Raw genomic sequence first — 15914 nt, forward strand, 5'->3', positions numbered from 1 at the left:
AACTACGAAATCGTAACTATTACAATGTGAATTTTTGAATTTCTATTCACGAATTTTTATAGGAAGCTACGAAATCATAAATGTTATAATATATTCAATCGATTCGATATTTAGATGGGAGATTATAAGTATTGAAGGGTATTTGAAGTAAATATACATGATAGAACAGTGAGATGTCCACTCCTTTGACGATTTGAAAAAAAATATATCATCTTGAATTTTGCCCAAATATAAATAACATTTTATCCAGTACAACAATATGATGTCTAATGGTCTCTCTAGCAACCAAAGTTTGATTCTCATATAGGGTAATTACAGAAATTTTCCTTGCAATGCTCAAAAACTTAGACAAAGTCGGTTGTTAGATGAGGAATCATTGCATTTGTGAATTTATCATAGGGCGAACTAAGTGGAAGGCCGTCTATCTCTGAAACTAATTTGATGGAAGGCCTAGATACTCAAATTACCAAAAAAATATTTTACATTCTTTTTTTTTAAAAAAATTAGTACTCAAATTGGACTCTACCAAATTTGAAAAATGTCTAAAAACCACCCCTTAGTTTGAATAAATAAAAATATTATTAAATTTGTAAGAATAAAATTTAGAGGGATTTTTTTTTAACTTAAAATGAGTTATTTTATTTGATCAAATAGCTTCGCAATCTATATATTATCAGGAATATCAATGAAGATTATATATGGATTATGGATTAGAAATATTATTGGTGGCGTATAGGTTGTGATTTGTGAACTACTTTTGACTATTTGACTTAGACCAAATTAAGATTCCTACACCTTCTAAAGATATTTTAATAATACTTTTAATAGAATATTAAAAAATAAGCATATGAGACAGCACCTAGTAAAAGATAAAAATAATTCATTTTATGCTCATCATGAGAATCATAAGAATGAAGAAAACATTAAAAAAATTGTAATAATTAAGAAAGAGACTACGAAAACAAAAAGTGAAGTCAAGATTCAAATTTTTAAATATTTATATATATATTGACATATAGACATATAAGTGATCACTTAACTTAAGTTAATTTAAATAGGTCGAATATATAAATTTAAATTTTTATAATGTAATTTAAATTTTAAAAATAGAATAAATTTTAAATGGGATGTAAAATGGTAAAATAATTAAATTAGGGATATGATGTATGTAAGTATTTAGATAAGTAGGGTATTGAATAAATTATATATTTTCTTAAATAATTAATTAAAAATATTAAAAATAAAAGTAAGACTTAATATGATATCCGTAGAAAAAATTTATAATAGAAGTATTAAGTTAAAAAAATTACATAATAAAAAATTAAGAAATAAGACCACGATTAATATAAAATGTCGATGATATAAATTATATTTTCTTAGATAATTAATTAAAAAATATTAAAAATAAAATAAGACTTGATGATATCGGTAGAAAAAAATTTATATATATATATATATTATGAATATTGATCAATTAAGTATATGAATTGATTATTGAGACAATGTTTTTTTTATTTAGTTGAGCAGTGAGATTATGTATTTTTATTTAGTTTTTGTAATTTTTTCAATTTGTTATAATTTTTTATTTTATTTTTATAAAATTTAAATAATTTTTAAACTATTTTTTAGTTAAGACTCAACGACCTTGAACTTGGGCTGGACACCCATGGTGCCATACTCTAGCACAACTTGTACCATAATAATAGTCCATGCAAGCCCAATCAACACAACAACACATAAAATAGCTTGATCGAGTCTCGATCTTATCCGACTTAATTTAAACAATTCGACACTAAGAACTGCCTTTAAGAACTACTCTAATAAAATGCACAACATTTATAAAAACTAATATAAAAAAGAAAAAAATTATTCATCATAGTTACCTTTCATAAATTATTACTATAAAATTTCCCTTTTGAAATCAACTAATTTTTTTATCCATTTTTATTTAACAACACTTATCATATTAAAATTCAATACATTAAATCACTTCCATGTTTAAAATTTTAAATTAAATTACTTATTGCTTACTTAAGGTGTGTGTATATATATATCCTTCATTGGTTAATTATTACTATAAAGTTTCCTTGTTGAAATCAATTTAAGGAATGACAATTGTTTCTCAACTATTTAAAGATATTATTATAATTTTTTTCTAGCTTAAATGCATATCTTTTTAACAAACAATTTACATAATTTATTTAATCAATTAGTTTCTTTTCCATACAAGTCATAGGCATTAAACATGTAATTAATATTTACACTGATTATTAAATTCCAAAAGTAAATAATCACCCGGCAAATTTAATAATTCAAGGCAGACAGATCATCTCACATTGGATGGATCTAATTTGAAAAAGGTGCCCAAGACATGATAAAAAATAAAATATTTATTTTATGACCCTAAAATATAAAATTGAATCTTCCACTCTAAAATTAATCTTATAAATTAAATTTATATATATATATATAAAATCAAAAATTATGATTATTTTTAAATTTATTTGATGGATGGAATTTAATATCGTCTATTTTAAAATTAATACATGTAAATTAAATACTAATATAAAAGTTAAAAAAAAGAAGTCTAAATAGCTGTACCCCATCTAGATCGGATCTCATTGAATCAAATTATTATTTCTTTTGTTTGGTAGCTTTTGTCTCGAAATTAATTTAATCAATATATAATTAGCTTATGCCGCACATAAATTATAATTTTATAAACTAGTCTAAATTTAAGATTTAATAAATTTAGCGTAAATCTTTAGTTGTCAATGCAATAAATGCATGCACATTGTTTTAATTTTATAATAAATCTAACAATGTAAATTTATGACATTCCATAACATTTTTTTTCCAAAAAAAACAATTAACAATAAACATATGGATCATAAGGTATAGTTCAAGATAGTGTTCTTAGTTCTCGAATCAACATGCTAATTGATTTAAAAAGTTATGAGAAATATGCAGTATGTTATCTGATAATTACGGTATATTTATTATAAATTAAAAATAGGTTATATATATGTAATAAAATTTTATTAAAATATCACAAGTTTGTATTAGATTTAGCCGCAATCTCTATTTTTGGCAGATAGATTTTGTTTTTAATTTTGCCAACCATTTAGATTTAGAGGGGGGAAAATAAAATAAAATAATGATTTATATTTTGGTGATATTTTTAATTATAATTATACAGTTGTAGTTTGGATCGAGCAAGCAGAGTTGTCGCAGGGCTGTTCCCTGCGGCGCTTGCTCTCCTTCCCTTCCTCTTCTCCCACGTCTTCCGGAGCGCGGCGTGATTGTTTGGGGATGACGACCGGCGAGGCGGTGGCGTGTCCGAAGCGGAGCCTGGCGTCCTCGGACCGCCTTCGTCACGTGGATTCGATGGCTCAGCTTCCCTCCGGCGCTGGTCGGATCTCCCATCTCAACGCCGTCATACTCGGGGAGTCCCTGGAATCCGAGGAGAATGACCTCGTCTTCCCCTCCCAGGAGTTCTCCAGCCAGGCCCTCGTCTCGTCTCCTGAACAGGTGCGCTTCCTCTCCCTCAACCTTGTGCCGAGCTTGATTAATTGCCAATGCTCGGTTCACGAGCTCAAAGATTCCGCTTTTTAAGGAAGATTCAATAAGAACATTTCGTCCTTTTGGGGTGAAAGATGTAGACATTGAGAATATTTTCTACTTTTTAAGTATCTAAATTTTTGCGGCTCATTTGCGCTTTCGTCGTCTCGTGCATCGATTACGCGAAACTCTAGTATCGAAAGATGTACGAGAGGTCCATCAAGGATCCTGCCGGGTTCTGGTCGGAGATCGCTTCTCAGTTCTACTGGAAGGAGAAGTGGGATCTGGAAGTCTACAGCGAGAACATCGACGTGAGCAAGGGACCTATCAAGTTTGAGGTGAGTTTTCTAACATTCAAGCTTCTTTGGTTGAAGATTATGAGCGGTGGAAGAGGTTGAGTTGGTTCGGCATTGTTTCTGATCACAGTGGTTCAAAGGAGCCAGTACAAACATAAGTTACAATGCTTTGGATCGGAACATTGAAGCGGGGAACGGTGGCAAAGTTGCTATCTACTGGGAAGGGAATGAACCGGGTGATGATGGGCAGTTGACCTATGCGGAGCTACTGGAGAGGGTTTGCCAGGTATGTCTTTAATTGTTTCCAAGTCTGATTTCGTCAACCATGAAATTTATCGTGTTTACTTTGTCATGTATTCTTTTCATAGCTTGCCAATTACTTGAAACATGTTGGCGTGAGGAAAGGAGATGCAGTCATTATTTACCTCCCTATGCTAATGGAGTTGCCAATTGCAATGTTAGCATGTGCTCGTATTGGAGCAGTTCACTCAGTAAGTTGATTTAGTTTTTTTTCTTCTTCAAATTTTTAGACTTGAGATTAGTTTTAACAGACAATTGATTGCGACCTCTGCTCAGGTGGTGTTTGCTGGCTTCTCCTCTGAGTCACTTTCTCAGAGGATTATTGATTGCAAACCTAAATTAGTAATAACCTGCAATGCCGTGAGGAGAGGTTCCAAAGCCATTCATCTGAAAGATATCGTTGATAGTGCCCTCAGAGAATCTGCAAAAAATGGTGTTACAGTTGGTATGTTGTTAGTTGGATTGAAAGTTTTTAGCATGTTATGGAGTGCTACATGGCTATGAAGATAGTATTCAATTATATACCTTTGAGTGCCTTTCCAATCCTTGATGACATGCATTTATCCTTGATGGCATGCATTTACAAGATACAAGCTATCAAACAGAGTGGCTTATGGTTTCAAGTCAAGTTGGTTCACACTAAAAGAGTTCAAATGAACCAAATTTTAGTGATTTCAACTGCAAATATGTGGTGCATATGCAATATGCAGCTGCTATGTAGTCCCCTTCCAAATTTGCCTATGCTGCCACATATGTGGTTCAGACAGAGGCTTTTTTAAAATAATGAAAACAACACTTTTAATGTTGTTTATACCAAATGGATGTTCAGAGAATAGAAATATATGGATTTGTTTAAAAATTCAATTGTCTATATAGAATAGACAATGCCATTTTCTTCTTCAATACGGTCAAACATTTCTCTCACATTTAGTTTTGTTTATTAGTCAGTGTTTGTTCTCAATAGTCAGCATCATTTACCTTTGAATTATGTCTTTGTTATTGATGGGCCTTCTTCTGCTCCTTTACACTTTTGGCTCAAGCAGATCTGTGTTTGACTGTTGAGAATAAATCAGCTATGAAGAGAGGAGATTCCAAATGGAAGGAAGGGAGAGATATCTGGTGGCAGGTTAGTCCAATAGCCTATTTTGGACTTGCATATTTCACTGTAACCTTTGAGATGGTTGCTTCCATGTCTACTGCTAGTGATACACCCAGATTCTTAGCTACATCTTATACTTAACAATTAGTACAAATTGACATGTTTCTTTTACTTTATATTGGTAACTTCAGGATGTCGTCCCTCATTTTCCAACAAAATGTGATGTCGAATGGGTTGATGCAGAAGATCCACTATTTCTGTTGTACACAAGTGGTAGCACTGGGAAACCAAAGGTACAAAAATAAAATGTTTTAACTGTCTTCAGCATTCTTTTGAATCAATTGTTCAAGGCTAATCCATTAATTTCAGGGTGTTTTACATACAACTGGTGGATATATGGTATATACTGCAACAACATTCAAGTATGCATTTGACTACAAACCATCAGATATATATTGGTAACTATGCTGCTCTCTTGTGATTATGGGTTATTCCAAAGCACATTTGTTGAAGCATTTCAGATGAACTTATTTGCAATGCCTTATTATCTCTTATATGTTCACTTAGGTGCACTGCTGATTGTGGCTGGATAACGGGGCATAGTTATGTTACATACGGCCCTCTTTTAAATGGAGCAACTGTTGTGGTATTTGAAGGGGTAAATATCTGTTAATGCCTTTTCTATCTTGAGATTTATAGAAGCTCAAAGCCTTTGTTGTTGTAGAATTTAAAAATAAGTGTTGTTGTAAGATAAATCATATGTTCATGTGACTTTTATCTCGCTCCGCTCACAGATATATGATACTAGTCTTTCATTTTTGTTCGCATGACCAAACTCTTTAGACCTTGCTATTCAATGTGAACCTGTAGGCTCCAAATTATCCTGATTGTGGACGTTGCTGGGATATTGTTGATAAGTACAAGGTAACCATATTTTACACAGCGCCAACCCTTGTGCGCTCCCTAATGCGTGAAGGTGATGAGGTAAGAATCTAATAATATTTCATTTGTCATTATTGCAAATATTGGTTAGTTAATAGCTAAATGTTTCATTTCCGTATTGATATCTTATATATTCAGTAGATTAGTATATATTGTGGCAAAAGGTGATACCCTCACTCTGGGGGCCCTCCAGTAGTGCCCCAAGCGAGCTGGAAGGGAGGTAAATCATGTGAGGCTTTGGCTTGACCCAGTGACCCACTGCATGAGGGGGTGAGGTAACCAGTGAGACATTCCGCATTCGTTGAGAATCGACCCCTAAACCTTATTGTGGTAGTTCCCATGCAGGAACCATACAACCCATGGGGGCTAGTAAATCAGTATATATGGAACATGAGACTTTGTTCTTTTCCCATGTCAGATATAATCACGTGTCATCTCACATATCAAACAAGCTTGTTCTTTTATCATGTGTCTGAAAGCGTGTTTTCTAGAATCTAGTATATCCATTCCATACTAAATTAGGCTGTCTAGGAGTTCAGTAATCATATGTTTCCCTGTCAAGTCCTTTCACCTTGTAGTTTCTTTTCTTGGTCCTAAATCAATGTTACCTATTTCGACATGTTTCTCTTGTGAAATTAGATATTCTTTTCTTGGTCCTAAATTAGTTTGTAGAAGTTCACTAGATGTTGGCACTCTGAAGAGCAACGAAAAGCTTTAGAAAGCACCTCTCTTTAATTCACCTTATGGATGCCCACTTCACATGTCCATCCATTGTCTATTGGCTGTTGACTTCATCGCAGGTGAAGACATTACCCCATGATAACCTACTAAATAGCCTTTGTGTCATGTTCTGACTGATAAGCGTACAGAGTAATATATTTATCCTGTCACATGTTGGCTTGCAGCCAACAAAACCTTTCCAAAAATGACAAAATTAGGTCCTGAAATGTTATTATTATCTTGTTAGCCTAAAGTTAAATCATAAATGTACTCTGTTCTATTCTCAACTAAAACAATAATGATAGAAGTGATTCCTTCTCTGAAATAGCATCTGTTTTGTATTCTATATATGTGTACATATGAAAAAGTTGAATTATATATATTCCTCAATCATGTCGCCCTAAGATGATAAAACATACAAAGTTTGTTTATGCATGTTCTCTGTTTATTTCCTATCATTTGTAGCTATGAACTGCCAAGTTGGACATATTCTTTCATTTTTGTTTATACTTTTGTTGCTTTGATGCAGTATGTCACTCGTCATGATCGGAAATCTATCCGTGTTCTTGCTAGTGTAGGAGAGCCAATTAATCCTAGTGCATGGAGGTTCATCTTAACTATTTCAACTAGATATCCGTTCCTAGCGGTTTTAGTTTAATAGCTACCTTAAGAATTCATATTCATATATATTTCTTAGGTGGTTTTACAATGTTGTTGGGGATTCAAGATGCCCTATATCAGATACCTGGTGGCAAACAGAGACTGGCGGCTTCATGGTAAGTGAATGCTGTTTATCGATGGTTTTGCTACTAGCCATTAGCTATTCTGATACAACAGCTTCTGGTTTTCAGTGATTTAGCAGTTAACTTCTTAAATCTAGTTCTTTCAGTTCAGCTGAACCTTACGTGTTAAATGATATAATTTGACTACAGATTACACCTATACCTGGTGCATGGCCTCAGAAGCCTGGATCTGCAACATTTCCTTTCTTTGGAGTTCAGGTATTATGAATTTGATACAAGGGCAGTCATTAAGTACTATTTTTATTCTAATACTACTTGACAAAAAAAATGCAGCCGGCCATAGTAGACGAGAATGGGAATGAGATAGAAGGTGAATGCAGTGGATATCTTTGCATCAAGAAGTCTTGGCCTGGTGCATTCCGTACACTTTATGGTGACCATGAAAGATATCAAACCACATATTTTAAACCGTTCGCTGGTTATTATTTTACTGGGGATGGATGCAGCAGGTATTTTATTTCGTGATTCATCGAGCATCTTTGTGCAAAATACTTACTCTATTAGGAAGCATATTTGTTTTTAGTTGCTGATATGCCATTACTTGAACTCAAGACATCTACCATGACACCATGTTAATTTAAAGGCACGATCCCTTGTATGGGTGGATGCACTGAATTGAATTGGCCCAAGTCTTTTTGTTAAATTATCAACAATGAATTAGTTAGAAAGCGATAACTGTATTCTGATTTCTGATACCATGCCGATCAGTTAGATGACCACTTTGTTTGAAGCTTAATCCATTAAACAAGCATCCAATACATATAGTGGTCTTGGCAATTTAAATCCGGAGCTCTTATTTTATATCTGCAAGCATTAGTGGCTATCAATATCATCACACTCAAGAAGTTGAAAATTTCAACTCACTAAATGGCCTTAGTTCTTTTGTGAATACTCATCAAAGAACAAACATTAGAATCTTCTATTCCCAAAAGATTCATCCAATCACACCTTTAGATCGCTTTCAATTGTATAGATCTTAACTTGATTCTTGTAGAAGCTAGGAGGCTCTACACTCATTGGTTCCACATAGGCAGGTGTGATAGTCCATTATATATATACATATATATATATATACATATATATATATACATCAGCATCCTTCATGGGAAGACATTTTTCAGAACTAGAACATATATTTGAGGACTCCTACCGGATATTAACTTTTGAATCAATCTGTCAGATTCCTGTTCATTATAGTGTTTATGGTGATTTGTTAGGGACAAAGATGGGTACTTTTGGCTGACTGGAAGAGTTGATGATGTCATTAATGTGAGGTACTTTAAACAAACATATATATTCCTACCAATGCATTTGGATGGATATTGCCAAGCACAGAATGTTTTCAATAATTTGGCTATTATCTTATGGACTCGATGGATTATGACACTTAATTTTGTATTCGCAGTGGACATCGTATTGGCACAGTAGAGGTAGAATCTGCCCTAGTTTCACATCCACAGTGCGCAGAAGCGGCTGTAGTTGGTATTGAACATGAGGTATAACACTAGCACAATCATAATTGTTTGCAGGCTACCCCAATTTAACCAATAAGAACGTCATATGTGACTAAATCTTTCCTGTTTTTAGATCAAAGGCCAGGGCATTTATGCTTTTGTTACTTTAGTGGAGGGGGTTCCTTTTAGTGAAGAACTCCGGAAAAGTCTAATTTTGACTGTCAGAAACCAGGTGTGCTCTTCTTGGAACCATTTTCCCATACAAAGTTTTTGTAATCAACTAGTCTTCTCGAGTAAACATGTTTTGAGCTACATTCAGTTGTCTGTCTATTAAATGTTCAGCTCTTAGCCAATGTACTAGCTAACTAGTGTGCTCATTTACCAGATTGGTGCCTTTGCTGCCCCTGACAAAATTCACTGGGCGCCCGCACTACCGAAGACAAGGAGCGGAAAGATCATGAGGAGAATCTTACGAAAAATCGCATCCAGGCAACTAGATGAGCTTGGAGATACCAGTACACTTGCTGATCCAAGCGTCGTGGACCAGCTAATTGCGCTGACTGATTTCTAGCTAAAGGATGAGAATTTCGTTTGTTTCCTAAATAGCATGTTTCTGATGTGGCTTTGAGAGATTGTGAGCAGAACAGTCGAACTATCTGTGCAAATTTCTTCGTGCTCTTCTGGGAATTTCAACATGGTGAAGAATGTGTGTGGGAGTTGCCAATCCGATTAGTGTAGTTTTAATTGCAATGCAATCTATTTGTGTTTGCTAAGCAGAGTAAAGAACGGCACGCAGGTTCCATGTTGTAGATACATGTATTTTCGCTCTCGTTTGTAATGTCTCATAACTGAAGATTGACATGGTGGATTTGTGCACCATGATCAGTGTGTTTATTTGTGTTTGAGTGCTCAATTGCTGACTCGGTTAACTTATCAAACAAACTTAGAACACTAAAAAGTTTGACTCGTGTAATTACAATCAAGGAATCTCAAGATCATTTCGATCCCACAAACAACAATGATCGAGTCAAAATCACTCCTCTCTTCCAAGTCTTTCTAGTGGGTGCCTTCTGTTAGTGCATGTCATCGCCAAAAGAGTAATATAAAAGTCCACCCTACTCAAAAACCCCCTTCTTTATTTTAAGCGATAGGCGTGATTAAAATCATTACACTTGAGACCTAACACAAAAGAGGCATGGCCTCTTAATTTACTATTCTTCCATCCCTGTCTATTGATTTGGCGTCGATTAAAAAACACAAAAAAATATACGATGAACAAGAAAATAAATAAATATCTAAGGAGCCATCCCTTTTGTCCCCTTCAATCCTTCTGGTTTGAATCATTAAAAGCCAAAGGGATAAACGACAAAGCAGGCATCACGCTGATTTGTCAAACCACTCAGACAGAGAGAGAGAGAGGGAAAAGTTGATTGCTATTCTTTTGTCCTCAAAGCAAAAGCAAGGCATAGCAAAGCAAAGCTAGCTACCTTCTCTGCTGCCTACGCTACGCTCCAAACCGGTGCTTTAAATATTGTGATGCCAGGCAATAAATTCCGCTCCAACAATTTGGACTACGTGAAGAATTCACATCACGCACCTCGAATCATCACACTTCGTTTCGTCTCGTTTCGTTTCATCGACCGACCACTCCCGCAAAGAGAAAACAGGGGGCCAGCCAGGAGGAGGAAGAAAAGCAAGCGCGCGGCGTCGGCTGTTTGACTCGTCGCGTAGCTGGCGGCGTCGCCTTGCGGCACCCCCGCAATCAATTTCACATCTAAACTCGAATTACCACACTGTTTGACTAAATTAACTTAAGATTCTCGGCCATGGTTTGACCAGTCTATGAATGAACAGTATCTTCTGCGAGAGAAGAGTTTCGAATAAGAAACAAGAACAAAAACAAAGGCAAAAAAAAGCTACGAGAGTGTAGGCTGCAAGAGTCACATGGAGTCGAGTATTATGTATATGGACCAAAACACAAGACGTTTGACCTTTTCAGGCTTGTCCTCTTCCTTCCAATGACAGGTGGAGAGACAAATGGTTCTTATTCTTCATATTTTTTAGGCTGCCATACAAATAGATATCTATCTGTATTCCTCCAACGTGCTTGTGAGAAAAGTCAATTCGATTCTAGAATAATGATAATCTTTTGTCTTGGCATGGCATACAAGTCATTAGGTGAAAACAAGAGGATGCAAACAAAATTGAACCAATAATTAATGTTGATTATCATAGTTTAAGTAGTATTTGTCCTTTTCAAGTAAAGAGTAGTGCCAAATATTCTCTGAGAAGATCTACAACCGACACAACAATATACCTCATGTCTATAATTCTCTCAAGATAGTTTTTTAATCACATCGACTAAGATTTAGTTCACCTCTAAAGCATCTCTTTGATCTAACATTTAACTTTTAGATTTGATGTTAAATTGAGTCAAAGAGATTCTTTGATCTTGCCTCTTGTTCTTGCCTTGGAAAAACCACCCTGCAATTTCGTTGGTTGACTTTTGGACCGGCCGCAGATTCATTCAATGTCGATCTGTTTCAGTACAAAATTTCCTCATTTTTTTTTTAGATTTGCTTCATTTATTAAAACGTTATTTTAAGAGTAGGGACACGTGGACCGAGTGGTCATCGAGAGATGCTTTGAGAGCAAAGACACGTGGACCGAGTGATCGTTGAGAGATGCTTTTAAGAGCAAAGACACGTGGACCGAGTGATCATTGAGAGATGCTGACATGGCACCGCCTGCGGATGACGTGCGAGACCTGTTTCGGCATGAACTCAGGTGGGGCCCGCAACTTCTACTGCGTATTTTAATAATTTTCCTCGGCCGCCCCAATTTGTCGTCTCTTGCGTCGCTCGCTCCTTCGCTTCGCCGTTTTTTTTTTCTTCTTTTTTTTTTTTCTCTCCCCCTTCTCCGCTTCATAACGTCCAGCTTCTTCTTCTTCTTCCATTTCTCCGTCCTCCTTGTTGCGCCTCAGCGCTTGCCTTGTCTCCGACGATCTATTCTCGGCTAACCGGTGCGCTTCGATCCCAAGAGGCGGCTCCTTTTCGGCGGGATCCGGATAGTTGAAAGGAGGGGCGCTGCCGAGCCGGAGTGGCTGATTTGGGAGCGATTCGGGCAGGATTCGGCTTTTCGAGCGCAGTCCGAAAGGAAAAGAGGCGGCTTGCTTCGCCTCTTTGTGCTTTGCCAATTCGATTTCTGTTTCTTGTCGGTACTGCTCCGTCTCTGCGCACGATGGCGGGAAGCAACGAGGTGAACGCAAGCGAGTCCAAGGTATGGATATTCCGTCCCCTTCCTCGCCTTGGATTTGGGATAAAATATTGGGGTTTGTGGAGTTCTTGAGGCGTCCCATGCTTCCTGTTCTGGCCATGCTACGGCTTTGCTGCGTTGCTTCCGATTTGGGGGGGGCTTTATCTTGATTTCTGTGTCCAATTGATTGGTCGAGCGTCGGAGCTTTGATCTTTTGTTATTCCTCTCTTACCTTAGGCTCTCTTCCTGTTTGCTCCCACTTTTTGTTTTCGCATTTGCTTATTTGGGTTCTTGTCGAGTTCATGCATTCCAAATAGGCGAAACCTTGCCAATATCACATTGGCTCTCACAAAAATTACGAAAAGTTTGAAAATTTTGGCATTGTTCGAGGAGGAAATAGTCGAAACACACAGGAATCATATTGATTGTCCCTTGTTGTCTTCATCTTTGTTTTTGGTACTGATCGAACGAAGGAAGGGACACAACCGTGAAACCCTGGAAAAATCCCTACTGGTAATGGCAAAAAGTTCGAATCTTGCTTCCTTTTTGACACTCAATGTCTGCTGCAATTGACGGTGAAAACGATCGAGAAAATATAATAAAACCTCCAAATTCTGTTTCTTGATTGGGTGTTTTGGTTTGATTCGCACGCAGATGGTGGTTCCCCTCCACACATGGGTTCTCATCTCCAACTTCAAGTTGGCCTACAACATGGTCCGCCGCCCTGATGGCACCTTCGATCGACACCTCGCCGAATTCCTCGACCGCAAGGTCCCCGCCAATGCCTCCCCAGTCAACGGCGTCGTCTCCTTTGACATCCTCATCAACCGCACCAGCAACCTCCTTGCGCGCATCTACCGCCCCACACCTCCCAACTCCTCTCACCCCGCCACGCCCCTGGCGGGTCTTAACCGCCCTCCCTCGCCGGATCCCTTCCCCGTCATCATCTTCTACCACGGCGGCAGCTTCGCCCACTCCTCTTCCAACACTGCCATTTACGACTCCCTCTGCCGCCGCTTCGTCTCCCTCTGCGGCGCTGTGGTCATCTCGGTCGACTACCGGAGATCACCGGAGTACAGGTATCCCTGCGCTTATGATGACGGATGGGAAGCCCTCAAGTGGGCTTCCACTGAACCATGGCTCCACAGCGGCAAGGATTCTAAGCTTCGGGTCTTCCTCTGCGGTGACAGCTCTGGGGGCAATATTGCTCACCATGTAGCTGTGAGAGCCGCAGAGTCAGGGATCGATGTGTCAGGCAACATTCTTCTCAACCCCATGTTCGGTGGAAATCGCCGAACCGACTCAGAGGTGAGGCTGGATGGCAAGTACTTCGTCACCATTCAGGACAGAGATTGGTATTGGAAGGCATACCTCCCTGAAGGAGCTGACAGGGATCACCCAGCCTGCAACCCCTTCGGCCCAAACGGTGTGACGCTCAAAGAGCTTCCGTTCACAAGGAGCCTTGTCATAGTTGCGGGCTTGGATCTTGTCCAGGATTGGCAATTGGCCTATGCTGAGGGATTGCAGAAGGCAGGCAAAGATGTGAAGCTAGTGTACCGTGAACAGGCCACCATTGGGTTCTATTTGTTGCCAAACACTGACCATTTCTATGAGGTAATGGATGAGATTAAGAACTTTGTCAGTTCTAACCTATAGTCGGCAAGCAGCATGGCACAACTTAAAATGCAGGTATATAAGTTCTATATTACATAGAATCTAAAGTTGGCAGTCGATGCAGCTGCGGTGTGCTACCTTTGCTGCTTGTTTGTTTACTTTGGTTGTTGGCTAGTGTCAAAGCATTCACAGAGTTCAGACGAGTTATTCTCATCAAGGAGCTGTATTATAGATAACTTTGTCAAAGGTGGAATGACTTTTTTTTTTTTTACATCTTTCTACTGATGAAGTCTTTTGTATGCCTGATCCAGTTCCTCAAATTTGTGAGGTTGGAAGACGGTGCTGATTTTATAGGTAACACAGTTTATGTAAGAACTGCTGGTTATCATCTTTCTTTCCTGAGGTTTTATCAGTGTTATCTATACTCTACAGTCTTTCAAGCACGTTAATTCAGGAAGATGGAGCACCTTGTTGTTCGACAGATGCCACGACATGGTGACTATTCCATCTTCTTATTACCATCCGAGTATGTAACATGGATATTGTGCTGCTGTAAAGATGCCCTGTGATTTATTTATTGTTTTTTGTTATGTCAGTTCATAGATTGTATTTAAAGCTGCGCCGTCTCTGTTAATTGCCTGATCCTGTTAATTTTTTAGATGTTAGAAAGAATCTAACACAGGTTTGAGTGAAACAGGAAAGACAAAATAAGAGTAACAATTTGTCCCTGCCAACTATCTTCTTTCTGCAGACTGTCCCTAGCCTTCATTTACAAGTGGAGAGGGGTTTGTATTTTTTTTCTCAGTCCACTTCTCGGCAGCTTCGCTGCTCCAGTTGTTCTCATGCGGGGGAGGGCTCTTTTCAGAGTCTAAGATGCCTAACAACACATGGTCCTCGTTCTGTTATGATCTCCTTTGTAATTTATTGCTCTGCAGTGCTCTGCTCCTTTTATTGACAACGTAGGCAGTGACTTCACTTTCAATTAGATGGCATCCACTGATAGGGGCACCGTGCAGTTGCTTGACCTCTGAGGCTTCTTCCTGACAAATGGCCGCTTGCTTTCCTTTTCTTTATTATTCTTCTGGAGGATAGTTTCATGCTTTGGACTCGCATTCCATCCACAGCTAGCACTTGTGCTTTGCAGTCCATGTAGGTTATGCAATTAGGGTATCGGCCACACTGACTGCTGTCCTTTCCACTGGACTGCTGTTGTCTGTTTCCCATGGCCGGTGGATTGCTCGTTCTCATTGTTAGTCCCTGCCAGTTCAATTACAGGAAAGGCCAGCCATTCGCCACAGGTAGGTTGCTATGCTCGTTCAAATATCGAACATCTGAAAGCATTTTGACAACTTCTATCCAGGTTCACTTAGCTTTCATGGTCATTCTAATGGTATGATCAGATCAACCACCACTCTCGTCTAGATCCACTAGGAAAGTAAAAGTCAGATTTGTTTAGATTCACTCTATGGTGTGAGTTTGTTCAGAGAACGTGTCTAGGACCTCTCTATTATATTGTTTCGGCGTTCGATTTCACGAGATTTAAAGTAAATCGAGAAGGTTGAAGTAGGGTATTATTTCGGCTTCGTCAAGATTAGAACTCTTGCTCTTATGCAATTCGCTCTAACCAACTCAGCTATACTCGAAAGACGACCTCTCTACTATCATTTTACATGAGAGTGGAGAAAGCGAAATCAAGGAAAGTTTTCCACTTCACTGTTTACTTCATTAAAATTTTAAGAGAGAAGGAAAACTTGATCCATAAGTGGATGATTTTAAAGTTAAATTCTCGGTTTCAAAAATTTCTTCCTCGAGGAACATAGACAAAGAACAGAGCTGAATCTCACTTGTTTCTTTAGTTTGGAAAACCGGT

At 37.8% G+C, this 15914-nt stretch overlaps 2 protein-coding genes across 2 annotated transcripts; both read left to right on the plus strand.

The window, feature by feature from the left end:
• The first annotated feature begins 3303 nt into the window (after window positions 1-3303).
• LOC141820383 (acetyl-coenzyme A synthetase, chloroplastic/glyoxysomal-like) lies at window positions 3304-10073 on the plus strand. Its single transcript, XM_074707689.1, has 18 exons — window positions 3304-3531; window positions 3756-3899; window positions 3988-4143; window positions 4226-4348; window positions 4434-4602; window positions 5201-5283; window positions 5448-5549; window positions 5626-5714; window positions 5824-5914; window positions 6127-6240; window positions 7448-7524; window positions 7616-7694; window positions 7851-7919; window positions 7995-8170; window positions 8939-8995; window positions 9127-9217; window positions 9309-9407; window positions 9561-10073. The coding sequence occupies exons 1-18, from the start codon at window positions 3313-3315 to the stop codon at window positions 9744-9746; spliced, it is 2124 nt and encodes a 707-aa protein (XP_074563790.1). The 5' UTR covers window positions 3304-3312; the 3' UTR covers window positions 9747-10073.
• A 2018-nt stretch (window positions 10074-12091) lies between these two features.
• LOC141822455 (gibberellin receptor GID1C-like) lies at window positions 12092-14634 on the plus strand. The gene is made up of 2 exons (XM_074709905.1): window positions 12092-12454; window positions 13085-14634. The coding sequence occupies exons 1-2, from the start codon at window positions 12416-12418 to the stop codon at window positions 14084-14086; spliced, it is 1041 nt and encodes a 346-aa protein (XP_074566006.1). The 5' UTR covers window positions 12092-12415; the 3' UTR covers window positions 14087-14634.
• The last annotated feature ends 1280 nt before the right edge of the window (window positions 14635-15914 follow it).

This window comes from Curcuma longa, chromosome 2 (assembly GCF_044706935.1).
Source record: "Curcuma longa cultivar G26 ecotype Majalengka, Jawa Barat chromosome 2, ITB_CL_G26_1.1, whole genome shotgun sequence".
Lineage (NCBI taxonomy): Eukaryota > Viridiplantae > Streptophyta > Magnoliopsida > Zingiberales > Zingiberaceae > Curcuma > Curcuma longa.

What these genes read in the sequence shown, in the direction of transcription:
- LOC141820383 (XM_074707689.1), top strand. Translation starts at nt 3,313, where the DNA reads ATGACGACCGGCGAGGCGGTGGCGTGTCCGAAGCGGAGCCTGGCGTCC. An exon ending in TCGTCTCGTCTCCTGAACAG is followed by an intron (nt 3,532 to 3,755) that starts GTGCGCTTCCTC and finishes GCGAAACTCTAG; the next exon opens with TATCGAAAGATGTACGAGAG. An exon ending in TAATGCGTGAAGGTGATGAG is followed by an intron (nt 6,241 to 7,447) that starts GTAAGAATCTAA and finishes GCTTTGATGCAG; the next exon opens with TATGTCACTCGTCATGATCG.
- LOC141822455 (XM_074709905.1), top strand. Translation starts at nt 12,416, where the DNA reads ATGGCGGGAAGCAACGAGGTGAACGCAAGCGAGTCCAAG. An exon ending in TGAACGCAAGCGAGTCCAAG is followed by an intron (nt 12,455 to 13,084) that starts GTATGGATATTC and finishes ATTCGCACGCAG; the next exon opens with ATGGTGGTTCCCCTCCACAC.